Below are 27,940 nucleotides of genomic sequence, written 5' to 3' on the forward strand. Positions count from 1 at the left end.
CGGACACCCTGACGCGTGTGTGATGCGTGCGCCCCGTGCGTGCAGCTCCAAGCCCTCGGCGGAGGAGATGCGGCAGTGGGCGGAGGCGTTCGAGTGCCTGATGCGGAACCCGGCGGGCCGAAACCTGTTCCGCGAGTTCCTGCGCACGGAGTACAGCGAGGACAACATGCTGTTCTGGCTGGCCTGCGAGGACCTCCGGCAGGAGCCCAGCGCCGCGGCCGTCCAGGAAAAGGCCCGACTCATTTACGACAACTACGTCTCCATACTGTCCCCGAAAGAGGTAGCCAGTCCGGGCTCTCCTGTTGTGATCACAGCAGCCGATTTGGAGCGTTGCAATCGCTACCACTCAATACTAGTGCCAGGCCGGTCTGAACGCAGAACTCATGTCACTACATGTCTGTACAGTCATTACTCTTTAACGGGCAATTACAGCGCTGATTTGACTGCATTTCCATTACTGTCACTCAGCTTTCTACCGGTTAGTGTTCTACAGATCACCAAATGGCCGCCCTCAACTGCTCATTCGCCCTCCCCTCTCCTCCAGGTGAGTCTGGATTCCCGGGTACGGGAGGTGATAAACCAGAGGATCCAGGAGCCCACGGCCCACACCTTTGACGAGGCCCAGATGCAGATCTACACCCTCATGCACAGAGACTCTTACCCCAGATTCATCAACTCCTCCGTATACAGGTCCCTCCTGCGGAACGGCTCCTGCTCTTCCTCCCTGTCGTAGGGCTGGCTGTGTTTCCCGGGCCTCACCCACTGCTAGTGCAGCGCACCCAGATAAACCACTAGTGCTCTCTACGCCTACTGCTCACTTTACCCCCTCATGTTCTGTGCTCACTCACCTCCTGTTCAGTGTCTGCCTTAGCCTTAACGCCACGCCATTACAACAGAATAATGTTCAGGTGTAGCCCTACGGTGTTCACACAACGTCACGCCCAGCGTTATAGCGTCCGGTGACTTTGGCCGTGCCTGCCGCGGGCGTTTTGTTCCCCTGTTTTGTCGCCGGGGTTTTACGCGCGATGCCGGAGACCGCAAATCTGAGCAGCAGTCAGATGCTGGGAGACTTGTGCGAGTGACCGAGTGCGTGCGCCTCTCTCTGGGAGTGCTTGCCTTTCATAAGAAGTGCATACTTGTGGCACTTGTGCAATGTTATTTTGTGACTCATCTTGAGCGTGGTGAAGCACTCCGGATATGCTCAGTGTACTGTCCTGCACAGTAATGAAAGAGCATCTGTTTCACATTCATCTTCTGTCAGGACGGGCGTCCCAACATACAACATCACAGTCCTGTTCAGTGTGTGGTTTGGATGCGGTACCGACCCGAAAAGGCTCCGGGCCTTGTGCTCCTGAGGCCCGAGATGCTCTTATTCTGCCCAGTCCACAGTGTACGATCCGCACCAGCCAGGTCACTCTATGTTCTGTCTGTTTAACACCAGACATTGTGCCAAATTACCAAATATCTTATCTGCAATTTTAATTTACCAAACAAGTCGACCAATCAGAGTACTCAATAGGAGTGCTTCCTGTCTCCATGTTGCCACCACACCAGCAGCAAACCAAGAGGGCTCCTACTAATATCTTCTCTTTTGCCTTTCCATAATTCATACTTCTGTGATGTAGATGTATCACTGTACTAGTGCCAAATGTTTGAACAAAGCACTCTTCCCCATCTTCAGAATGGGCATGTATATATTTATATAACTTCCATTGTACTGTATATACATACTGTATCTTTGTATATTTCTGAAATAAGTCCATAAATATAAGTAGCGCTTAAAAATAGCGTTATATAAACAGTAGCTCTGGGCACAGTCACTCTTCCTGACCCAGGTGATACGTTTAGCTTTAAAAAAACAAAGTGATAAGAATGTACACTGACTAGTGGTTTTGGTACTCTGAGGATTAGTTTATCTAATGGCAGGCTGTGTGTTTAGACCGAGCTGGGCACCTGGGTTATAGTGTCTATAACAGTGCAAACATGCTTATCTGCATGTGCAAAAGCCGCATCTCTGTATCAGATGCAGACGCTGCGTCTCTCTGTATCGGATGCAGCAGCTGCGTCTCTCTGTATCGGATGCAGCAGCTGAACCGTGCCCAGATGTTTGTGTAGGTGGCCATCCAGGTGTGACAGGAATTTGTGTGGGTGGTTATGTGCTGTAGGTGTGACACAGGTAATTGTGCCGGTGGTTATATAGGTGCGATACAGGTATTTGCGCCGGTGGTTATACAGGTGTGGCGTAGGCATTCGCACAGGTGGTTCTACACGTGTGCTTATTTGGCAAGATGATTCAATTGAGTTGTTACCCAGTTGTTCTTGTTGAGTGCTTTGGACGCCAAACACACGTGAGAGGAGCTTGGATGTGAAATTGCAGTTGGATTCTATTTCTGTTTGTCACTGTTTCAAAGGCCTTATCTCTTCTCATTGTTCTGTTTTTTTTCCTAGTTTTGTCAAGCAATCACACCAACGCACAGCACCATGATTTTCAGCAATGTTTAATAAAATAATAAGCTATTTATTGATCATTTTCTGTATGAGTCCTTTACATTTGTAGATATGAAAGGATGATGATCAGTTTTTATTGAGTTCAGTTTTATTTTTTATTAAATCCTATCTGTTCTGGGAGCAGGTGTGCTGCCCATTAGGGCTTCTGGTACTGGTGCTGTTTCTTCCCGTGACCACCGGGGGGTGCTGTGCTGCGTTGTGAACAATGCCGTACCTCAGCGTTATTCATGTCACTTTTCTCAGTTATAAATGTACAGTCATGTAGACTTGACTGATTAAGCTTTTTTTTATGGAAATAAAGCAACAATATGTTTGTGTAATGAATTGAGCTTTGCCATAAAAGTTTGTTCTTTGCATGTTGTGTGTGTGTGCGTGTGTGTGTGTGTGTGTGTCTGTGGGTGTGGGTGTGGGTGTGTGTGTATATATTCCTTTTTTTTTGTACTTTGGCCCTGTCCTCTACAATTTTATATTTGTAATCAAACAACTCTCATTTGGATAAAGTGCAGATTCTTGGATTTTATTAAAGGGGTTTTTTTGGCTCCCACTTCTTTGGTGGTGGTCAAAAAGTTCAATTTAGGTTTCGTCAGTCCAAAGCACATTGTTACAAAAGGCTTCGGGCTTCTCAGTGTATTTTTTTTGCATACTTCAGACACTTCAATCTTGTGTTGAGGTCAATTTTTCTGCCAACTCTGCCCTGTTTGCTGCTCTTCTGCAGTGATGTGTGGGTTGTTCTTAGCGTTTCTCATCAGGTCTCAGGCCATTTTAGCTTTCTTCCAGACCTTGTCTTGACTTCAACTGTTCCATTCATCTTCCATTTTCCAATACTGTTTCTGAGAGTGGAAGTAGGTACTTTGGAACATTGAGAGAGCTTTTGTAGCCTTCTCCTTCTTGGTGGAAATGAACCGTCTTCATTCTGAAATCCTTGGACAGCAGTTTAGAGGAACCCACGGTTGTTAACACCACAGAGAACAGCCACTGCTGTTGGATACTTTAGAAGGAATGGATTTACTTTAGCATAAAACTTGCAGCCCTGGAATTAGAGTCCCCTGACTCATTGAAGCCCTAAGTAAACCACATGGCTCTTGGCCTCAGTAATAATCTTTTTAAAAAAAATGAACAATAACCCACAGGGACCTTTTCCTTTTTTTATAATTTGCTTTAAAATTTGCAGAAGGTTCAGGTTTGCTTTCGATCCCATACAGATTCGTTGTAACAGACGTTTAAACCGGGGATGCCCAACACTTCTGCGCCCCTGTACGTACATACTTTTTCAAATTACTTCTCGTTTCCCGTCTATCACGAAATGCAATCTGTAGAACTATTTCTGCATTTTTACATTTCAGATTAATTTTAGTCATCACTGCAGCGATGGGTGATAAATGACACATTGCAGCTCTTGAACTTGAATGTCATCCGGCTGAATACCGTGCTCTGTCGCTCTCCCACCAATGGACAGGTCCCACGGATGGCTGGTTTCACGGTGAAATTACTGACTAATTTCATGGCATCATCATCGAGACTTCCTGCCACTGCAGTGACAAATTGCTCTGCAGAGCATGACACACACACACACACACTTCCTGTTTGGTAATGTCTCCACAGTGTTTTTACAACATTGCAACACATTTGCATTTGCTGAACCACGTGTCAGACAAAAAATGTATATACTTACATTGACTTATTTCACTTGTAATCAGTATTTACGCTGTAAATCTTAACCACCATCCTCACCGTATGATTTGAGTTCAGTATACACAAATAATTGGACAGCTTAAATTTGTCAAGTTCCATTTACTGATGTATCATCTATTTGCTCACTTAATTTAATAACGACTGTCTGTTCCAAGTCATAACATGAAGAGAGCAGTGCTTATTCAATTTGGTTGGGACTTGCTTTTTTATCTTTAATGTTTACATTTAATTAAGTTCAACTCGAATGTGCTGAATAGATGAGCTTGGTAAATTTAAGCTTGGAAATAAGCTCGGTATAAGTCAAATAATTCTTGTGAACATGAAAGTTCAAACTTAATGCAACAGTGCTTTAACTCATTTTATATTAATCAAATTTAAGTAATTTTATATTAATTTTAATAGAGGTTAAACCAGTTAAGTGGCATTAATATAAAAAAACAATCTCAGTACTTTAATGTGCTGTAACCTTAGTACTAGCAAATGAAATCACTTGCTTTCTGCAATTTAAGGCGGTGGGTTTCCCCAAATGTTTTGAGTAAGTTAAATTCATTGAAATTTACAGCGTATGGAATCATGATGCCTTTATGTGTGTGACAAGCAGATTGTAGACAAGATAATGCCAGAGATTTGACTGCAAAGATTCAGCACCATGGATCGGACCGAACCTTGTGAAACCCCAGTGACACACCTTTAAATGGACCAGCCTGTTGTGCTGTGAGAGGGCAGGCGCACACAGACCACAGCTCGTAAAGATTACTGAGGCTTTATTCTCCCCAGGGACCACCTCTGACACACCAAAGTAAATGGTTGGAATTTATATAGCGCCTTTATCCAAAGTGCTGTACAATTAATGCTTCTCATTCACCCATTCATTCACACACACACACACACACACACACACCAACGGAAATTGGCTGCCATGCAAGGCACCAACCAGCTCATCCGGAGTATTGGGGGTTAGGTGTCTTGCTCAAGGACACTTCGACACACCTAGAGCGGGATCCAACCCGGCAACCCTCCGACTGCCCTCCGACTGCTCTTACCTCCTGAGCCAATTGTCGCCTTAAGTGTCTCCAGGATAAGGAAGCTGGTTTGTGTACTGCCAGAGCAGGCAAGAAGTGGAACCAGTCGACATTTTGGGTAGCAGCTGCTCTGGGTCTTATTGGTTGATTTGTTAGTTTCCCTCAGATCCGTGCTCCTGATTCAGGGTCCCGCTTCTCCGCGCTTCTCTCTGACTGCACCGGACCGAACCGCGCCCTGATGAAGTGGCTTTAAATCTGATCAAAGGGCCATTTCATTCTCAGCTGTGACAGACGTGGTTGCCTTGGTTTCCAAACTGCTGCAGTCAACATCTGCTCTTATCCCGGCTGAGGTGCACACCTCACACCGTACATGTGGTTCATCCTGAGATATCTGTACTCACTGATTTAAGACTAAATTTATGGGGGTTTTTTTTGTTTTTTTTTCAAGGTCACACTCTATTTGTCCTACCTTACAAATTCAGACTTTTTATGGTAGACTCTTAAATATTTGGGAATCTGGCTGGCCAGCAAATTTTCTTTTCAAACCCATGTGGAACACCTCGTCCATGAACTGTTAGAATTGGTTTTCTGTATGGAAACTAGGCTTGTTTTTCATTGGCCGTGGAAAAAAAATCTAAACAGATCTCCCTGTTCTGGACTATGAAGATAATGTTTACTGTTATGCTTTAGATGCTGTCTTCCACAGTGCTTTACATTTTATCACAAATGTTTGCATTTCGTTAAATGAAATAGCATATTAACTAATAGACCACTTTTCAGATAAAACCTTGTCTAAGGCTTGACCAGAGGGGCCAATTGTAACATTGCATTACAACTACCCCCAATTCAAACTAAGATGAGACCAGCTTTCTGGATAGGGGCATCATTGGACCTTCACTAAGATATCAAAAACTTCTGATTCATCGTCATAAAAGTTGGCTGCAAAGAGAAAAACTGTGATCGCGAGAAAAATAATTTCATACCTCCAAGCTGAGCATCAGTTGGCCTTTGCACAGACATCAGTGCACGTGTTTCTGAATGAGAATCACATTTCCATCTTACTTCTGACATTGTAGGCGTTATGGTTGTACCATGTCTACACTGCTGGATTGTTTGCAATACAAGTTTTTTAAACATTTTACCGGATTCTCAAACCACGCAGCCCGTACGTAAATCTAAAGGGAATATTTACATGTGTTACATGTGTTCATTCGTTCCACATCACCGTTCCACGCTGCATCGTGACAGTCAGGTGACTCCTTGGCGATGTGATGGGGGAATTTGGGGGGAGATTATGAAGCAAAAGGACTCCCTGCTCCAGCCCTCGATCAATAAGCTTCAACGGAGGATTTGGCAATGCGGCCGTGCGCGCAGTATATTATAAAACCATTAGCTATTCCCCACGGGGGAACGGCTCCTCCCCGGCTATTGCACAAAGAGCGGTCGTGGTCGGAACATTCCCGCCAAACTATTGGCTAAAAATGCGCTGCAGTTATTGAAATGGTATTTTCAGTAGCTAGTCAAATGTTCAGCGAAATCAAATGCCAGAAACAGCAGCAGCACCAGCAGAACTTATGTCTGTATCGCATGGAAGAGCTGTCTGTTACACAAACAATTTTACGAAACACTGGGGTACGGCTCAAACAAGCCAATATTGCGGTTGACCTATCTAGACTATTGACTTGGTTTGGTTAACGCATTAATAGCCTACGGTAGTCTGTAATATTATGAGGTTTTACAAAGGCAATGTTTCAGTAAGATATTTTCCATACTGAGGAAAATTAAAACATTAAGCATCCGACTGTGGACCTATGTAGCCTATTAGGTTATTGCTTAACAGAACATAAATCCATACTTTACAGTAGGCTATATATGTTGTGTGTTCAGCGATGCTCTTCTGCATACCACTGTTGTATACCATGCGTGGTTATTTGAGTTGCTGTCGCCTTCCTGTCAGTTTGAACCAGTCTGGCCATTTTCCTTTGACCACTCTCATTTACAAGGGTTTGCACACACAAAACGTCCGCTCACTGGATGTTTTTAAACGGATTTTAAATGGATTCAGAATCAAAACTTGTTCTGGTTGTGGAATAGGCTAAGAAACAAAAAAGAAAAAAAATAGGCTAAGAATCTATCCCACCATGCGCTCTGTGTCTTCCCCCCCCCCCCCCTCCCTCTCCCTCTCCCTCTCTCTCTCGCTCTAACACACACACACACCCCAACGCCACCCCCTTCTATCTCACACGCTCTGTCCACTCTTTATACAACAAACATGGCCGCTAAATCGGATGGAGCAGCCGTGTCTTCGCAGAGTGAGATCCCAGCCCGGAGCCTGCCTAGTCCCGAACCGCAGCATCTACAATATCGACATGTCGCGCGGCGTTACTCGCTCCTGGACTGCTGTTGGGTGTTTTGCGCTCTGCTGGTCTTTTTCTCGGACGGAGCGACAGACCTGTGGCTGGCTGCGGACTACTACCTGAGACAGAAGTACTGGTGGTTCGCACTGACACTGGTTTTCGTGGTGGTCCCATCCGTGGTGGTGCAAGTTTTGAGTTTCAGGTGGTTCATGTACGACTATTCGGATATGAATGGCGGCGGTAGCGGGACCGCGGCGATAAGTTCGGCCGCGACGGCTGCAGCGACGTCCACCGGGGACGGCGATTTCAGCACCAAGGCCAGTGGACAGCGGGGCGCTGGCAGCTCCGATGGGGCTGGGGCAGCACCCAACGCGGGCAAGAGGAGCGGCATTCACAGGTGCTGCAGAGCTTGCGTCTGGCTGTTTCAGAGCATCATTCACATATTGCAGCTGGGGCAGGCGTGGAGGTAAGGCTAATGTCCGCACGAGCATCGAACAAATGCCGCGGCACCGACGGGACACACCTAATCGAAACACTCGCTTCGAATGGAGTGCGAGGGACAACACCTTGAATGATGTAGGCTGTATGTTTATGACGTAGCCCATTCAATGATTGGCAGTGTGTGCGCTAGCGGGTGTAGGGGGAGGGAGCAACGTGACATTTAAGCATCGCGGTTGTCGGTATATGTGCTATTGGGGTCGTTATTAGGTGTGTATTTTGGTTGTAGCATGAACTGATATTTGATTATTTGCATCTCCGGAGCGGCGTGGTGCTCTCAGAGGTAACTCTTGCCTGGGTTATCCTGGTAGTTGCCTAATGCGGCTACGCGCACAAGGCAAATGCTGTAGCCTACTTGAGACCATTGAGTTCTACAATATGTATCGCTAGAAAAAAGAAAAGAAAATTGGATACTCAGTTTATGTTTGACCACTGGAATTTAGAATTGAATCGGGATAATCTGCAGACGGGAATACGAGGCACGCAACAAGCCGCATATATTTCCGGTTGTCTGGTTGTCTGCTAATCGTTGTCAATTAAAAAGGAAGCCTTGGTCAATGGGTAATTCCCCCGCCGCGCGCGTGGCTGGATCCGGAGTTAATAACCCTTTGTCTTTAGTTTCACGGAAAGAAGGGGGTGGGATGTGGAATCCAGGGGTGGTGCTTTGCTTTTACGCAGGGGACCAGAGCGTGTCACTGCAGAAGGCCCGAGAAGAAGACAGATTAATAAATCATAGTCTAACAAAAAACATCCTGCATGCAGATGGCACGTGTCATGCATTTCTGCACGCGTATATGGGCTCATATATCCGTTCAGATTGTTATCTTGATAGTATAGCAGTTATAGACTAGGGTAAGAGTATTTAGAGATTAATAAAAAATGAACACACCTCACTCTTTAGTGAAATGCAAGTATCCAAACTGGGAGGAAACTTCAAAAGGCGGAGCAAAAGTACTCAAGGAGACAAGTTTGGGAGCTACTGGGTTCGACCTCCCTCCTGATATCCATACCGAGGTGTAGACTGAGCAGCGCCGGGAGTCGATCCCGTTTCATTTCTACTCATGATCAGAAATGTTCATTTTCCGTTCGTTTCTGGAATTGACCGGATTGAGCTGGAGTTTCCTCCAGCTGAGTCAGCCCCGCTCAGGGGCAGTGTGCCGCAGGGATGTGAAGGGAGAACTTGATGGCATGAGAGGCTATAGTTTTGCACCGGGATTATCCACCACACCAGTCCCTAACTCCTGTGCGTTTGAGTGCTACTTTCTTCTGGACCCTCTCCTTCTTTTTTTCTTGTGATTTAGCGTGCTGATTTTGATACATGATGTGAAAATAGGAAGTAAGCCCTCCTTAACTAATCACATTGATTAGCAGCACCTGCTCCTAATTACCTTCACAAGTTATATAGAAGCAGTTAGCGCAATTATCTTTTCACATGGAAAAGTACAATTTGTATGAGTCGCAAGGTTACAGTCCCCTCCAAACGTATTCGAATATCACCTTTTGTGTCAGAACAACCCAGTTTTAGGTGAGCAAAGGTAATGGAATCTGTGACTGACTGGTGTTTCTTGTTGCCCAGATGGGTCCTGTTAGATTGATTGATTAAACAGTAAAGAAAATCTCTTTCCAAAGCAATATACTGTAACAGTATGTGTTTGTGTGTGTGTGTGTGTGTGTGTGTGTGTGTGCGTGTGCAGGTGTGTGAGTGAATATGTCAGCCCACTAACCATGTAGTGTTTTAGTGTGTCTACTGGGACACCCCTGTCTGTTTTCCTCTTCTGTCGCCTAAGCATGATGAGAAATAGATAAATGCCAAAAATACAGAGTTTCAATCAGAATTAAGTGTGATGACCATCCCTAACCCGGGCAGCTATTTGAAGTTGAAGCATCATATTTCACTAGAGAAACTGCTTATTACTGCCCAGGAAGATAAACAATCGGCAATATTGTGTATATGGGATGAGAATTATTACTTTTGTACCTCAAAATGTATTTTTCAGGCTTAAAACACCTCTTAAAACTTCTCTTGTGAGCTTAAAGGGGAATATGGATACAGGACAAATGTGGCCACATTACTGCAACCCATCCCCTGTTGGTCAAATTGATGGTGTTACAAATGACCCCAGTCTCCCCTACTTTCTTTTTCACTGTAACTCTGTTTGACACGTTGAGGCGACTGCTGAAAGGTGCTATATACAGTGCAGTCCGTATGCATTTGGGCAATTTCTGTTATTTTGGCTCTGTAGTTCCGCAACATTTGGATTTGAAATGAAACAATAAAGGTGAGGTTAAAGAGCAGACTGTCCCCTTTAATTTAAGTTTAGGGCTTCTCAGCTGCTACTCAATAGTCTGATCTCGTCCTCGGTGCAGGTATAAGAAAGCTACAGAATAAGCTGTAACTTATTTTTCTTATTGTTCTCATATTGGCTTGGCCGTGTAGCTGCAGTGGGATGTGTCTAAATTTGGAAACGGGGTGTACACTTAGTCACTGCCCAGGGAGGAAGCTGGAGACTCTGGACTAGCCTGGGCCCAGGTAGCTGCCGGGTGGGATCGATCCAGGGAAGGGATCAGGTAACTGGCTCTTGTCCGAGAGGACTCTGTGCTAAAGACTCACTTCCTGGGCAACTCTCCCACAGGGCTTACAGCTGTGCCTTTGATTTCCTGTTTTCATTTTAATTTTTAATGAAGGCGGTCATGAGAGAGGGGTGATTCCTCATCATGCTCTCGCACTGCTGCTGAATGAACAAACAAATTGAATGAATGTGTCATTGAATTAATGCATGAATGGGCAAATTAGCGAGGGAGAGAGAGTGTGTAACTGAATGAGTGGGCGAGTGACTGAGTGAACGAGAGACTGTGTAAGTGAATGGGTGAATGTGATAGAGTGTGTGTCCAAGACCTGAGCATTCACTTGAACAACTATAAGGGAGAAAAATAAAAGAGCTGGCCATACAGAATATATAGGACTAAAAACAGCAGAAAAGCCACTGACTGAGACCTTGTCTGAGAAAACACATTAAATCCAATATCCAATAAATTTTAATATCTCTCTCTCTTCCCTCTCTCCCTCTCCCTCTCCCTCTCCCTCTCTCCCTCTCCCTCTCTCTCTTCCTCTTCCTCTTCCTCTCTCTCCCTCTCCCTCTCCCTCTCCCTCTCTCTCTCCCCCTCCCTCCCTCTCCCTCTCTCTCTTCCTCTGTCCCTCTCCCTCTCCCTTCCTCTCTCTTCCTCTCCCTGTCTCTCCCTCTCTCTCTCTCTCTCTCTCTCTCTCTCTCTCTCTCTCTCTCTCTCTCTCTCTCTCTCTCTCTCTCTCTCTCGGTTAGATTGATCAGAGATGACACACAGCGTAATGTTGGATGTGTTCTGTGTATTCTGCTGTTCTGCTGTTTATTCCACAGGTCTCGGTGCACACCTCTTGTCTCTGCAGTGTGTTAATTGCATTGGTATGTAAATGACCCCTGAGCATTGTGGGCTACACTCTCCCCCGAGACCCCAGGAGTGCACAACTCTTCAGTGTGTTACACGGGCAGTTGTAATGCTACTCGATAATAATGAAATGAGTACAAAACTGATTTGCAGTGGAATTTCATGGCATGTAGTATGTGGGTATCTGCGCTCTCATTAGGTCTGTGATCCACACTAGCCGCACAACCTTCTCCTCCTGCAGGCAGTTCTGAGCTAAATTGTTAAATTGTTTTTGAGATAAAATAAGTAAAGTGCATTTTTGAAATTGTAAAAGCAATTAATTAATTATATTCTATTAACTTGCCAGAATGTCCAAAAGCTGAAAATTTCCTGTTTAAAAAAAAAGAATATAAAATTGTATAATTTTGGTGGCAGCACAGTGCTTTGAGACAGAGCTGGTGAAGACTGACTTGCTTGCTGTGGGCTGGTTTTGATTGGGCTTATGGTAATCAGGTTAATGCTGTTCACCAATGTATAACTCGTCAGTGGGGCTGGGGAACTTCCCCTGATTTACTCACCTGTGAAGTGCTGGAGGTTTGCCACTCACACTGCTGCCCTGGGAGCAATGTGTGTTCAGGTGCAGATGGGAAGTGCTCCAGGTGTTCTGTTCATGCAGCTCTACCGGGGTCAGTGTGTGTTTGTTGTATGTTGCAGGATCGGCGTGTGTTGTAGGAGCAGTGTGTCCTTGTATGTATGTTGCAGGATTGGTGTGTTTAGTGTGTGTAGGATTAATGAGTTTGTTGTATGTTGCAGAATCAGTGTTGGTGTGTGTGTGTGTGTGTGTGTGTGTTTGTGTGTGTTGTAGGATCAGTGTGTGCTTGTTGTATGTTGCACGGTCAATGGGTTTGTTATTTGTTGAAGGATCAGTGTATGTGTGTTGTATGTTGCAGGATCAGTGTGCGCAGTAGGATCAGCGTATGTCTGCTGTATGTTGCAGGATCAGTGTGCACAGTAGGATCAGCGTATGTCTGCTGTATGTTGCAGGATCAGTGTGCGCAGTAGGATCAGCATATGTCTGCTGTATGTTGCAGGATCAGTGTGCGCAGTAGGATCAGCGTATGTCTGCTGTATGTTGCAGGATCAGGGTGCAGTAGGATCAGCGTATGTCTGCTGTATGTTGCAGGATCAGTGTGCAGAGTAGGATCAGCGTATGTCTGCTGTATGTTGCAGGATCAGTGTGCAGAGTAGGATCAGCGTATGTCTGTTGTATGTTCCAGGATCAGTGTGCAGTAGGATCAGCGTATGTCTGTTGTATGTTGCAGGATCAGTGTGCAGAGTAGGATCAGCGTATGTCTGTTGTATGTTCCAGGATCAGTGTGCAGTAGGATCAGCGTATGTCTGTTGTATGTTCCAGGATCAGTGTGCAGAGTAGGATCAGCGTATGTCTGTTGTATGTTCCAGGATCAGTGTGCACAGTAGGATCAGCGTATGTCTGTTGTATGTTCCAGGATCAGTGTGCAGAGTAGGATCAGCGTATGTCTGTTGTATGTTCCAGGATCAGTGTGCTGTCGGATACAGGTCAGCAGGCTGGCGGCAGTAGACAGGGATGAGACAGATAATCACATCAGTAGATCACCAGGGCGAGGCTTTAGCCAAAGGGATGAATGTAGTACTGAGCGCAGCGAAGCTCTAATCCCCAGGTGAGGGATCTAAAAGAGTGCTATACGCTTGAATGATTATTCTTCATCCGTACGAAACCTAGAATATTTTCTACAGCATGCTTAGAAATTCCCTTTATTATATGATCGATGCGATTTAATGCCTGCCCAGATGCAATATTTACACAGTATTTGTATATTTGTGTCGTTGTGAGTAGAATATATTTGGGGTTTGTATGCAGTTAGGGGTAGTGTGTGCCTAGGTAAGTATGTGGCTGAAGTAAATCTTTCATTGTGGTTAGTCTGTGGATCAGAGTAGTTTGCAGTTGGAGTTAGTATATGTTGTGGTTATTTTGTTGTTTCGTGTCAGGGTAGGATTTGGATGAGATCAGCCTGTGGTCGGAGTTTGTCTGCAGACCCTGGATCACTCAGTGCGTGCACAGGGAGGGAGCGTGCACGGGGAGGGAGCGTGCACGGGGAGGGAGCGTGCACGGGGAGGGAGCGTGCACAGGGAGGGAACCTTGGCTGGCCCCCCCAGTCTGTGTACCGCATGGCACTGTGCAGTGCGATGGATGAACATGGTCGGAAAGCACGGGCGGTGTGACCTATTATGGAGTTGTATGTGGGTTTAAAGGAGGTCCTACAGACATTCAGTCTGACACTCGGAGCAGTGAATGCTGGGAAGCCTCACCTGAAACCAGTCCAGGTGAGTGATATGAGGTGTGTCATACCAGCGCTGGGAGCCCTGCATTCCCTGCCCTGTGGCAGTACCAAGCATAAAGATTAAAGATTAAAGATTAATTCACTGGCACTACCCTGTGTGCTAAATCTGTCTCCGGGCCCCTCTGTTGGTTCCGTGTCCCAGGACTCTGTTGGACACGTGTAATGTATGGTAGTGGATTTTTTAAATCTGAAAATATCATTCAGGTAAGATAACCGCATAAGAAAACACCCATGATTTAAAGTATACATTTACATGCAGGGACTACAGCCCTCCAGGGCCAGATTTGAGAGGCTCAGCAGGCACAGGTGAATGCCCATCCAGGGTCAGGGTAGGCTGGGGGGGCTGTAAGTTGTGCCTTGATTTATGTTTTACCAAAAATCCACTCCGCCCAGTTCAACAGACCCAGACATCACCCTGGTTACACATAACTACATTAACACACCTCAGGTCATCCTCGGTTCAACAGCCGACTTGTCAGACCATTTAATCCAACGGGGAGTCAAACCAGCAAACCCAGTCTGGGATGGGGGACAATAGCAGAGGGGGTTGTGAAGGAGAATAAACCTTTGGGGGGGGGGGGTGGGGGGCAGGCATGGCACGGCTGGTGTCCTGCAGGATGTCCTGGTCTGGGATTATGGAGAGAGGCAGAGAGCTGTTACCAGATGGTCAGCAGGCAGCACAGACATGTACATAATTAATCGGTAAGTGTGCAGGAAGGGGGTTTTACAGATGGCAGCGGTGTCCCATAATGCACTGCCCTCCAGGAGGTCATCCAGAGCCCTGAGCTTCCCCTGACCTTAGCGCATAGTGAGATATCAGGGCCTGTTTTTCTCTCTTTCTTCCTGCATTTATCGCCAATGGTTTACATACAGAAGCAAACTTCATCCAAAGCGCGGTACAACTGATGCTTCTCATTCACCCATTCACACACACACACACCAACGGCGATTGGCTGCCATGCAAGGCACCAACCACTTCATGAGGAGCATTTGGGGGTTAGGTGTCTTGCTCAGGGACACTTGGACACACCCAGGGCGGGATCGAACCAGCAACCCTCCGACTGCCAGACGACTCTTACCGTCTGAGCCAATGTCACCCATTCAATTACAAAACAGTTTATCTTGAAGTAATAATTATGTTTCAACGTATTGAATATGAATTCTTAAAAAGTGCCTATCTTTTTTTGTAGTGGTGTCTCACTTGTTTTTCGCACTCTCCCTCAGAATTTGGGAGGCAGTTACATATTGTGCTGCAAGATGTTTTTTCAAAATCAGGAATTAGTGGGTGTATTAGTTGGATGAATGTTTCCTTTTTTCTATCTTTCGCTGGTAGAAGCAATTGGAATGGACAGTGTGAGCACTATTCAGTGCACTGACGTTTTTTAGAGGGGTGCTGCATCTTATGAAGTGATGTTGCTATCGCAGCAGGCTGTTTTAGCAGAAGCATTAGTGTAGAGAAACAAACTCTGTTTCCTAATGACCTTCTGCCGATGTCCAGCACACCTACCCCCGCAGAGCACGCCTTCTTCTCCAGCATGTTCTCCGCCTCACATTTTATTCTGTGGGTGGAGAGGGGATGGCCTCCTGGGCCATGAACTCCTCAGGCCATTCTCTAGATTCTGAGCTCACCTGGAGCAGACAAAGACCGTGGATAACGATCCAGCTCATATTAATTAGGGCTGACATTGGCTCTGGCGGTAAGAGCCGTCGTCTGGCAGTCTGAGGGTTGCCGGTTCGATCCCTGCCCTGGGTGTGTCGAAGTGTCCCTGAGCAAGACACTTAACCCCCAAATGCTCCTGATGAGCTGGTCGGTGCCTTGCAAGGCAGCCACTCACAATTAGTGTGTGTATGAATGAGTGAATGAGAAGCATATAAATGCCAGCCATTTGCCATATAACAGAAAGGATTTAGAGCAGAGCACAAGCCAGGTATATATTGTAAAATGAAGGGAAGAGCTGGAGTAGTGAGTGATGGATGAACAGATGAACGGATAGACGGATGATGTTTAGTCCGCTGAGAATGAGAAAGAAGAGGAAAGAAAAATCTACAGATGGTGGTTGATGGATGCAAAGGGAATATAATAGAGGGATGATCAGTGCCGTACCATTTCTTCACGCATTTATAGGTGTGTTTGTGTGCGACACAGACGTCTGCAGAGGTAATGACAGAGTTATTAAACACTGTAAATACTGTAGGAGTAAAATAGTAGCTGCAGATCAGAGCAGCCAGGACCTGTGTCACAGAGCCGCTGAGAAAAGCTGAAGATTTTCATTAAACAATGCTTCATCCGCATACACACAATGCAGGACAATTATAATTAAAAAAGTATTTAATCAATGGTGCACAATTCAAAATGTAAAACGCAGTGGTGGACACAAGCGATGTTCTTCCTAAGCTGTAGTGCTTCCATGGTGCCAAATAATGATCTACCAGAAGAGCCTAATCGTGTACTAATGTGCGGCCATCATTCTGACATAAAGGAGCAGGCTGTGCTGATGTGTTGATGTAAGAACGGATGCAGGACTCAGACGAATACTGGAATGATGGATGGATACATTCAGAAGGACAGGAACTGGAAAATGAGATAAAATGGAAGGTGGAAGCTGGAAGATGTATGATTTTTATTTTTCCATTTTAATGCGTAGGAGGTTGGTTGCCAGCTGAGAGGGTTTTGAGGTTGAAATGACAGTATGATGTCGTACAGGTAGAAATGGACTATTCTTCATTGATTGAGTTGCACACACCACAGTCTGTAGTCTGCTGTTGTGTTTGTAGTCTGCTGCTGTGTCTGTAGTCTGCTGTTGTGTCTGTAGTCTGATGTTGTGTCTTTAGTCTGCTGTTGTGTCTGTAGTCTGATGTTGTGTCTTTAGTCTGCTGCTGTGTCTGTAGTCTGCTGTTGTGTCTGTAGTCTGATGTTGTGTCTTTAGTCTGCTGTTGTGTCTGTAGTCTGCTGCTGTGTCTATAGTCTGCTGTTGTTTCTGTAGTCTGCTGTTGGGTCTGAACCAATCAGGGTTTCTGAGAAAGATTCCCCTCTTACATTGATGTAGGAGCATCATCATTGCAGTCGGGTTGCATTGATGTGGTTTCTGACTGGAATGTCAAAGTTTTCAAATTATCTGGATATGCCCGGTTTGTGGTCCCAACCGGACGCTGTAATCTCCAGTCATTGCAATTTATGGAAGAAATTCATTCACATCTTGATCGCCCCCAAACACACACACACACACACACACACTCAAAGGCCTCAGAAAAAATGGCATTACAGTGCCAGCCATTCACTGCCTCATGTGCTCCTAGTTTGATTAATGCCTTGTTTGACAAAGGCTTCACTCTCACAGTGACACAAATCATGTGCATTTCACCACTGATACTTTTCTAAAATAGGTGTGTGAAAGCATGTTAATTGCTCCCCGTGTTATTCTTAGGTTTGCATCAGCGGCATGGTCCAACACATATTGGAGGTGCTAAATGACATTCTGAGGTGCTAAATTAATCATGATTAATTGAAAAAATTTAAATAAATTTAAATTAGCGACTTGACAGAATGGAACCACCTAGAATGAAGATGTGCAGAGGACAGAGGGAATATAAATATTGTGTCAGTGTAGACAGAATGTATAGTGACAGTAAGAGCAGTCGTCTCATTGGCTCTGGCAGTAAGAGCAGTCGTCTCATTGGCTCAGGCAGTAAGAGCAGTCGTCTCAGTGGCTCAGGCGGTAAGAGCAGTCGTCTCATTGGCTCAGGCGATAAGAGCAGTCGTCTCATTGGCTCAGGCGGTAAGAGCAGTCGTCTCATTGGCTCAGGTGATAAGAGCAGTCGTCTCATTGGCTCAGGTGATAAGAGCAGTCGTCTGGCAGTTGCCGGATCGGTTCCCACACTGGGTGTGTCGAAGTGTCCCTGAGCAAGACACCTAACCCCCAAATGCTCCTGACGAGCTGGTTGGTGCCACGCAGCCGATCGCCGTTGGTGTCTGAGTGCATGTATGAATGGGGTAAATGAGAAGCATCAATAAATGCCAACCATTTAGAGCAGCTGCTTCAGATGGCTGGTGATAACACTCTTACCCAGCCTCACCCCAGGAAAACTATTTCAGAGGAAAAAGTCAATGTGACAAATAAAAAGCACTGCTAATGCATCAGTGTCTCTTCAGCTTGCATAGTTAGTGCAGAACCATTGAGTCATTAGCATAGCTCATAAAAGGGAAGGTAAACTTGGGATAAGAGACGCAGAGAAAGCGGATTTGGATTGAATTCTCTCCGTTCACACCTTGCCCTCAAAGCTCATTAAAAGGGCCCTGCAGGTGGAAGATTTTGAGGATCTGTGAGTAAGCCATTAGTCATCTCTCACTTCATTATTATTAATATTATGAGATTATTAATGGCTTACTCACAGAGCCTCAAAATCTTCCACCAAGTATAGCGCAGGTACAGCACAGGTGCAGCAGCAGGTGAATTCTACGCACAGTGATCACCTTATTAGGGAGACCAGCTTATTAACGCAGATATGTAATCAGCCAATCATGTCGCAGCAACTAAATACATACGAGCATGCAGATGTGGTCAAGTGGTTCAGCTGTTTTTCAGACCAGATGTCACCTGGGGAAGAAATGTGATCCGACCAGGGGATGATTGTTGGTGCCAGACAGGGTGGTTTGAGTATATCAGGAATTGCTTATCTCCTGGGATTGTTAATGAGAGAGGTGAGAGGAGAAGAGGCAGACTCATCGTAGCTGACAGGAAGGTGACAGTAACAGTAATAATGTGTTACAACACTGGTCTGCTGAAGACAATCTCTGAACGTGTCAAACCTCTACGTGGATAGGCTACTGCAGAAAACCAAATAACTGTAATATATACCTAATAAAGTGCTCACTGAGTGTTTCTGAAAGGTATAATTCTGAAACACTTGTATTAAAACTCTCCCTGTTTCACAAACGGATCCACCAGTGAGTCTTTCTTCAACAAATGGAAATGCACTTTGATTTATTCCTTTTTTTAAATCCAGGGGACACCTCCAATTTCAGTCAAGCTACAGACCTATCGGTCTTCTAACTGTGTGTTCAACTGTGCTTGAAGAGAATCTTAAAACTCAGCTTACAGGCATTCTTTTGAGTGAACATCGGTTCGGATTCCTTTTCCGGGTGTATTCCTGTCTCTTGTCAAAGTCACGCTGAGATAAGCCCTGGCCCCCCTGCAGTCCTGGCTCAGACCAAGCGGGTTCGATCACGGATGGATGAACTTCACAAGGTGATCGGTACACACTTTCCGCCTACTTCCTGGATAATTTCCAGAAGAGAGCACCAGGGAGGTATGGTTATGCCATGACTGTCTTATCCCTTTTTAATCGTCCCTTGCCAACACATTGACAAGTGAATCTCCCAGCAGTCTGAGTGGATGTGTTCTGTGTATTCTGTGTGTTTGTAAATGACCTCTGAGCATTTGATTCCACACGCTCTCTCTCTGAGACAGCAGGAGTAACTGGCATATTCGCTGTGTTATAACGCCACTTACATGAATGTGTTATCACAGCCATAATGCACTCAGCATGGTGAGGGGTAAGTGCTCCAGAGAAGGACAGCTGTAAAGCAGGAGATAAGTGGTTGATAAAACTCAGTGACATATTCGATGCGCCCACCTTACCTGTGGTAAAGAAAAGTATAATCAGGTTTAAGTAAAATCTTGGGCTCACCAAAATGGCTTCTGTATTTCCAAATATGTAGTGCCAGCTTGCTAGATAATACAAGAAAATAAAGTAACTGAATATAAAACCTACATCTCATCAATTGCCTCCATTTGGCAACAGCACAGCAAATGGAGGCAATTGATGAGATGTAGGTTTTATATTCAGTTACTTTATTTTCTTGAATTATCATTATTATAAAAAAGATGTATGTATATGCCACACACATGCGCTCACAGGGCAGGCACAGTGCGATGAAGGCGTTTGTGTTGCAGACAGAATCGGTTTGAAGTGCAGATGCACCAGGCTGGCGTTTGTGTGCTCCGTGTGCTGATTGGTTGAGGGTGGTGGTGCAGTGGGGGGTACCCACCAGCTGGGTCCAGTTCTCCAGTCATCTCACCCCTGGAAATGGCTCCATCGGTTCTGCTGGTTCTAAAACAAGTCCTTTTACTCTGCCTGACTCCCGAATGTTTTAATACGGCCATTTCGTGTCGTGGCATCAGCAGTGACACCTTTATTGATCGGACCGTCTCTGCTCCCCCCGCGTGTTTCATTGAGCGAGCGTACGCTGTGTTACAGAGGGACGGGGTCGGGCGGCGGGTTTGTGTTTTAAAGTGCTAGGGAAGCGCGTGCGAACTCGACGGTCGCGCCAGTCAGAAACGAGCCGTGTTCAGAGCGAGCCCTTAACGTGGCATTAAGTGGATTTCTAACAGGAAATGAAAAAATGTGATGCCAGCTCACAGGAAGGGGGTTGTGCCACACGGGCTCCGTGACTCACTGGTCACATGATCGGGCAGGGCTGCTTCTGCAGCCAGTTTTCCGTTGGACTGACATTTACATGTCGCATTGTCTCTGGAAATGAGAGGTTGTCAAGTTGTCATTTGCCTGAGAAGCCTTTGTTAAGTCACTACCCACGCACGAACACATGCTGAAAAGAACGAGAGACGTGCATACACACAGACACACACACACGCACACACAGACAGACACATACACACAGAGAGACACACTCACATACACACACACACACACAGACACTCACTCACACACACACATACACACACACACACACACACAGACACACACACATACAGACACACACAGACACACACACACGCATAATGAAAAGGACACAGACACATTATTGGCTTTGTTAGATTTCCATGGACACAGCCAAAGCCGCATGAAGGCTGGTCGGTGCTGTCCTGGACCAATCACCAGTCACTGTAATCAGCAGTGCTGCATCCTGCTGGGGGATCCATGGACACAACTGCAGCTCAAAATGAAATAAGAGTGCAAGCCCAGTGAAAGCATTTTATTCCCTGGCTCATCAGTACTTTTTTCTTATTTTTCATGTGTTTTGGTAGATCATTTACTTTACATTACATTACATTACATTACATTACATTACAGGCATTTAGCTCTTATCCAGAGCGATGCACAACTTGAACCCTTGAAGAGTACCATGTGTTATGTAAAGATAAATCCACAGACATGTTTCTGTCTTTCTGTCAGTCTGTCTCTTTCTGTTGTTTGTTCTGTTTGTTTCTTTCTTTGTTTCTGTCTCTGGCTGCAGCGTCCCTGTGAGCTCTCTGTGGAGTGCAGTGTTGGCATGATGAAAACAGGAAGTGCCCAAAGCTTCTCTCTCTCTCTCTCTCTCTCTCTCTCACTCCCTCTCTTTCTTCCCTCTCTCTCCCCTCTCTCTATCTCTCCCTCTCTCTCTCCCTCACTTCCCCCCTCTCTCTCTCTCTCTCTCCCTCTCCCTCTCCCTCCCTCTCTCTGGGAGGCCTCATGTAGAGCACATTGTGCTTCAGGTTGTGGGGGCGGGAGCATAGTTGGGTGCAGTCTCTGTCTTAGATTTCAACGTGAGCAAGACTTTACACATTCACCGTCCAACTGTGCAAACCAGCAAATGCTTCCAGAGATTTCCGTTAAATACCATTTCTGTTATACCGGCCAGTTTCTGATCTGAGAACTCTGGGAGTGCAGGGGCTTGGGTGAACTCTGGGAGGGAGACACGGTCTGTCTCATCATAGTCACAACAAATACAGTAATTAACAGAAACATATAATTATCTCAGTTATTTGCACAGCATTGATGACAGTAATGTGCATGAACTAAGCTCTTCTGTACACTTCAATGATTTGTTAATAGGTTTGTCATGGTACATTCTAGATTTGCTAATGCTTTACTGGGCTTATGGGTAACATACGATACGATACGATACGACGAACTTTATTGTCCCGCTCAGGGAAATTTGTCTTGGCAATGAATGCCTTGACAGTCACAATGACAACAAACAATACATCCTCAGCCATAACAGCATCAACAATTATCTATTTATTTATGGATTAGATCATTGTATCACATCTGATCATGCTTTGTTAATGCATTTGTTAATTATTTTGTCGTGTTATATTGTTGCGTTAATATATAGTCAATATTATGTTAATCAATGTAATCTTTTTCTTTTAGTGAGACAAACACGCATTCACTCACATACACACACACACACACACACACACACAAACACCAGTGCGTGACGGTAACGATATAGGCGACTCCTTCTTCTGCTCCCCAGAACAGGGAGCCAATGCTTGAGAACAGTAGTGCCGTCACCCAACTGAAGACGAGCTTCAAAACAGAACCTCTGCACACAACGGCGCCTGGGCGCGGCTGCCAGCGGCAGGCTGTTGGAGGCTCGGTGCTGCTCTGCGTTTCTGGGAGCTCTGCGGGGGGGAGAGGCGGTGTGATTGTGAGGGAACATGGCAGAGCGTGCCCCCCCGGGGACAGCAGCTGCTCGTTTCCGCTAGCAGGATGCGACAGGGCCAATATGGGGCAGCTGGCCGTCTCCGTCTTCGGGGCCGGTCTGTGGACACATCACGGGCAGGGTGGCCGTCTCTGATCCCGCACGGCCACAAGCCTCGTTCCACGGAAAGTGTCAGCGCGTATGAACTCGTGAAAACAACCGGGGGTCATTCGAATGTACAATCGGCCGTTCGGTGAATCAATTCCACGCTGAGGCAAGAGCAAGAACCGGCCGGTCGCGGTTCTCTAGGACCACGGTTTGGAGACGCAGCTGTGTAGTGCCTCGTGAGCGTTTGTATTAAAGGCGTCATACACATCGCATTACATTTCATTTGGCTGACGTTGACTTACAGTTGATTTAGACTAAGCGGGAGACAATCCTCCCCTGGAGCAATGCGGGGTTAAGGGCCTTGCTCAAGGGCTCAACGGCTGTGCGGAACTTATTGTGGCTACACCGAGGATCGAACCACCGACCTTGCGGGTCCCAGTCATGTACCTCAACCACTACGCTACACTACGCTACCGAACCCATTTTCTCTGTTGTGTTTTTTTAGCGTCTGAAGAGGAATATAACCTTTTCCTCGACACTCTGGGTACACCTGTACAGCTCGTGACCCCCTCCCCTCTGACCTGCGACCTCCTGGCTCCTCTCTCAGGTACCTGCACGCGCTGTACCTGGGGGCTCAGAGCCGCTGGAGGGGGGAGCACGAGCGGCAGCACTACTACTGGCGCATGATGTTCCAGAGCGCCGACATCAGCATGCTGCGTCTGCTGGAGACCTTCCTGAAGAGCGCCCCCCAGCTGGTGCTGCAGCTCAGCATCATGGTGCACAGCAACCAGGTCCTGCCCCTGCAGGGTGAGAGACCCCGCCCCGCCCCGCCGCGTCTGTTACTGTTACTCTGCTGTTACGTCACTGAGCCTCACCCATTACATCATCAGTCATCTAGTGCATCTCACCCATTACGTCATCAATCATCTCACCCATTACATCATCAGTCATCGACTGCATCTCTCCCATAACATCATCAGTCATCGACTGCATCTCACCCATTACATCATCGATCATCGACTGCATCTCACCCATTACATCATCAATCATCTCACCCATTACATCATCAATCATCTACTGCATCTCACCCATTACATTATCAATCATCTACTGCATCTCACCCATTACATCATCAATCACCTACTGCATCTAACCCATTACATCATCAATCATCTACTGCATCTCACCCATTACATCATCAGTCATCTACTGCATCTCACCCATTACATCATCAGTCATCTACTGCATCTCACCCATTACATCATCAGTCATCGACTGCATCTCACCCACATACACTCCCCGACACTCACTTCATATAACCGCCTCACTCCTGCCATTGTCAACACATTGCATTCATGGCATTGCAGCACATTGTGCCATCCCTGCTTCTCCCATGCATTCCCTTCTCGCCATAGAGGTCTTATCCAGCAGGACTGCCCCAGATCTATCCTGAGCTGCAAGGTAATCTAGAGCTGAGCTGCAGGGTAATCTAGAGCTGAGCTGCAGGGTAATCTAGAGCTGGGCTACAGGGTAGTCTAGAACTGGGCTGCAGGGTAATCTAGATCTGAGCTGCAGGGTAATCTAGAGCTGAGCTGCAGGGTAATCTAGAGCTGGGCTACAGGGTAGTCTAGAACTGGGCTGCAGGGTAATCTAGATCTGAGCTGCAGGGTAATCTAGAGCTGAGCTGCAGGGTAATCTAGAGCTGGCTGCAGGGTAATCTAGAGCTGGGCTGCAGGGTAATCTAGAGCTGAGCTGCAGGGTAATCTAGAGCTGGGCTGCAGGGTAATCTAGAGCTGAGGTGCAGGGTAATCTAGAGCTGAGCTGCAGGTTAATCTAGAGCTGGGCTGCAGGGTAATCTAGAGCTGGGCTGCAGGGGTTTGTGTGTGTGCTGTCCTCCTGTGTGAAATCTGGCTCAACTAATCTGTGAAGAGACCCTGACCACCGTTCTCTGACTGCAAATGCACAGTGATGCCCATATAAAAAATATATAAGTTAAACAGATAATGTCTCTCTTTTAAAGTTCTGCCAGGTGAACTTTTGCTTCTTTTTTTTCAGTGTAATGAAATGACTATGATTTTTTTATTAAAGAGGCGTCAAGAGGCGTCTCTCTCTCTCACTCTCTCTTGTTCTCTCTGTCTCCCTCACTCATTCTCTCCTGTTCTCTCTCTCTCTCTCTCTCTCTCTCTCTCTCTCTCTCTCTCTCTCTCTCTCTCTCTCTCTCTCTCTCTGTAGGTCTCTCGGCCTCAGCCTCCCTGGTGTCTCTGGCCTGGATGGTGGCGTCGTATCAGAAGGCCTTGCGGGACTCCCGTGACGACAAGCTGCCCATGTCCTACAAGGCGGTGCTGGTCCAGATGCTGTGGCACCTGTTCACCATCGGGGCGCGCGCCATCGCCTTCGCGCTCTTCGCCTCGGTGTTCCAGCTGTACTTCGGCATCTTCATCGTCACGCACTGGTGCGTCATGACCTTCTGGATCATCCAGGGGGAGACGGACTTCTGCATGTCCAAGTGGGAGGAGATCATCTACAACATGATGGTGGGCGTGGTCTGCATCTTCTGCTGGTTCAACGTGAAGGAGGGCGGGGCCCGCTGCCGCCTGCTGGCGTACTGCGTGCTGACGCTGGCGGAGAACGCCGCGCTGACCGCGCTGTGGTTCCTCCACCGCGACGCCCACACCTCGGACTTCTGGGCCCTGGTGGTGGTGTGCGTGGTGCTGTGCAGCTACGCCCTGGGCTCCTTCTTCATGTTCGTGTACTACTGCCTGCTGCACCCCGACGCCTCCATCGGCGCGGGCCAGTGGGGCCGCGCGGGGGCCGCCGGGGCGGCCGAGCCGGGCCTCTCCCCCGGGCCGCCGGCCGACGCCGTCACCAGCCCGCCCCGCACCCTGCAGAGGACTACGGGGCAGGAGCGGGACAGGGACTGGGACAGGGAGCTCGGGGAGAGGGACGGCGGCGTGGCGCCCGTGTTTCAGGTGCGGCCCTGCGCCCCGCCCGGCCCCGCGCCCCGCGCCGCGCGGACTGAGGGCCCGGTGATCCGGATAGACCTGCCGCGGAAACACTACCCGGCCTGGGACGCTCACTTCATCGACCGCCGGCTGCGGAAGACCATCCTGGCCCTGGAGGCCTCCTCCCCGGTCACCCCCCGGCTTCAGTACCGCACGGCGGGGTCCCCTACCGAGGTGCTGGAGTACGAGACCACTGTCTGACCCCACCTTCACCCCCTCACTGTCTGCCCCCGCCCCAGCACTTATACACCCTCCTGCCTCATCTCTCTCTCTCTCTCTCTCTCTCTCTGTCACTGTGTCCAGATTCTGCCCACACTCTCAGAAATAAGAGTACAGTGGAGATACTAATTTCCAAAAATGTACCCTGAAAAGTACAGGACTGTGCTTTTGGGTTGATATAAGTACTTTTTTACAAACAAAGAAGGTACAAATTAATCATTAAGCCAATGGCAAGGGGTATTTTATGTATCTATATGGTACCACCCCAGCGACAAACCTTTGTACCTTTTTCGGCACTTTTTGGACCTTTTCTTCTGAGAGTGAATGGCATCCCGCGGTTCTGCTTCTGGAAGCGTGTACGGAGTGGGAGAATGGAGGCATGGACAGAGGTGCGTGTATTCAGGGTTCACCAACAGACTGGTAGGAGTGTATGATTGTCATCACATCAGTTAGTGGTGACAATTCTCATGGTGTTAAGTTAAAAAAAAAAAAAAAGATAAAAGAAACAGTGCCTGGGAATCAAGACATGATCCTGTGGTACCTAGCCAACTAGTATTGCTCTCTGAAATTGTTACTGTAGCCATGGAGCTATTTCCCTGTAATAGTGCAGATTTCATGCAAATGTTTTCTGTCAATTGAGGTGTCCAATTAGCATTGATATAAGGGAGGAGCTGTGTGCTGAATTGCTTCCCAATGGTGCAAACTTTATTACCTGTAAGACATTTCTGTAACTACTTATTTACTTTTAAAAATGATTTTTGTACTCAGTGGCCATGTCTTTGATAGGTATCTTATTATGGTATAATAATGACGTATATACATGACTGGAGTGGCTGTTTTTTTATTTATTTTTTGTTGGTCACATGCTTCAGACATCACATGGTGACTGAAGTAGGGTACATGGTGAAGGGTTTCAGAGCATTGACTTCACAACCCTGCACATTTACAACCAGGGCATAAACATGGACTAAAAGACATAAATATAACTTAAATTTAAAAAAATGTAATCTAAGGCCTAGACCTAAACAAGGAGTTTAATTATGGTTTGTGTACATGAGTTTAAATATTAAGTGTGCAGGTTAGAGGGACATGGACCCGCAAATAAATGGGGTACAACTTTAATGCAAGCTAAATGTCACTGAAACATTCTACGTTGTGTTAATGACCTTTTTTGTGCAGTATATCTGACATAAAAACAGCGATAAGAAATCTTCTCTGTCAGTGAAAATGTTCTGGCAGAGATCATTGAACACATGAACGGTGTCACTGTACTGGCTATAGCTGGCGTTCTGTATTCCTGTCTGTGAGGCTATAGAGACAGGCTGTGATGCTGAATCCTTGTTAGGCGGGCTGAGTGAAGGCTTCTAGGTGGTATGTGGGATCCTGTCTTCTCTCTCTTGCAGCCCGAAGTGTTTCCTCTGACCCACTAAGCTTCACACTGCGTCGGTCTGTCACTGAGCAAGGCCAGGAAAACTGGAGTCGAGTCAGCTCCCTCTCTTTCTCCCTCTCTCTCTCCCTCTCTCTATCTTTCTCCCTACCTCTCTCTCTCTATCTCCCTCCCTTTCTCTCTTTCTCTCTATTCTCAAAAGAAATGTGTGGCATAACCTGTGATGGATAAGCATTTATAATCCAAGTCTCACAAAACCTTTCTTATTTTTGTATTAATTCAGAAGGAAATATCTCTGATTATGGTGGCAATGTAATGCAATTTGTTTTTCCTAAGGGATACTGAGACGTATTAAAATTTGCTTAGAATTATTATTATTATTATTATTATTAAGCTTGAGCTAAAAAGAGGTCCAATTGTTTTTATTTTTCCAAACATTTATTTTACAATACTTTGTTTCACCATGATGTGTTTAGCACAATTACATGTTCAGTTTGGTGAGACTTGGAGCTTATGGAAATTGGATATTCTGATTGGTTGGGAGGATTGCGCACAGTGTTCTGCAATACAAAGAAATGACTGTTGTTCTTCTTGAGAATAATTTTACAGTATTTGGTTTACCAATATCCCACTGTTGTCTGTATCCGTGTTGGTGCTAACAACAAACCTGGTCTATACTTGAGTCATCTGTTTTATATGAAGCACACTGGTTTAACCTGGTTTTTCATCAGTTTGTGATGGTTTATATCCTTTTTTAATGGATTATTCTGGTGCAATCAGCACTTCAGAGAACACAACACACAGTCATGCTTTAACACCCTTCCTGTCTGACTGTTACTGTATACTGCAAAAAAAAAAAAAAAAACACAATAAATGAAACACGGTAATAGGTCTTCAATGGGAGAATAAACGTGTTAACAGTGTCTGCCTTTACCAAAA

The 27,940-nt window shown here is 46.4% G+C and overlaps 2 protein-coding genes and 1 long non-coding RNA gene across 3 annotated transcripts in view; all 3 read left to right on the plus strand.

The window, feature by feature from the left end:
• Positions 1–759, plus strand: part of LOC133110238 (regulator of G-protein signaling 17-like) — a 6,493-nt gene extending 5,734 nt beyond the window's left edge. Inside the window, exons 4-5 of the mRNA XM_061220193.1 lie at positions 46–280; positions 545–759. Coding sequence (XP_061076177.1) covers positions 46–280; positions 545–733 — 424 coding nt within the window. The 3' untranslated portion in view covers positions 734–759. The remainder of the gene's footprint in view (positions 1–45; positions 281–544) is intronic.
• A 9-nt stretch (positions 760–768) lies between these two features.
• LOC133110240 (uncharacterized) lies at positions 769–2,832 on the plus strand. Its single transcript, XR_009704834.1, has 2 exons — positions 769–2,176; positions 2,212–2,832. It is a non-coding gene; the product is annotated as an uncharacterized LOC133110240 (long non-coding RNA).
• Positions 2,833–7,494: 4,662 nt separating this feature from the next.
• Positions 7,495–27,924, plus strand: LOC133110129 (XK-related protein 7-like). The gene is made up of 3 exons (XM_061220009.1): positions 7,495–8,045; positions 23,001–23,200; positions 24,626–27,924. The coding sequence occupies exons 1-3, from the start codon at positions 7,495–7,497 to the stop codon at positions 25,594–25,596; spliced, it is 1,722 nt and encodes a 573-aa protein (XP_061075993.1). The 3' UTR covers positions 25,597–27,924.
• The last annotated feature ends 16 nt before the right edge of the window (positions 27,925–27,940 follow it).

The sequence above is a fragment of the Conger conger genome, chromosome 14, assembly GCF_963514075.1.
Source record: "Conger conger chromosome 14, fConCon1.1, whole genome shotgun sequence".
Lineage (NCBI taxonomy): Eukaryota > Metazoa > Chordata > Actinopteri > Anguilliformes > Congridae > Conger > Conger conger.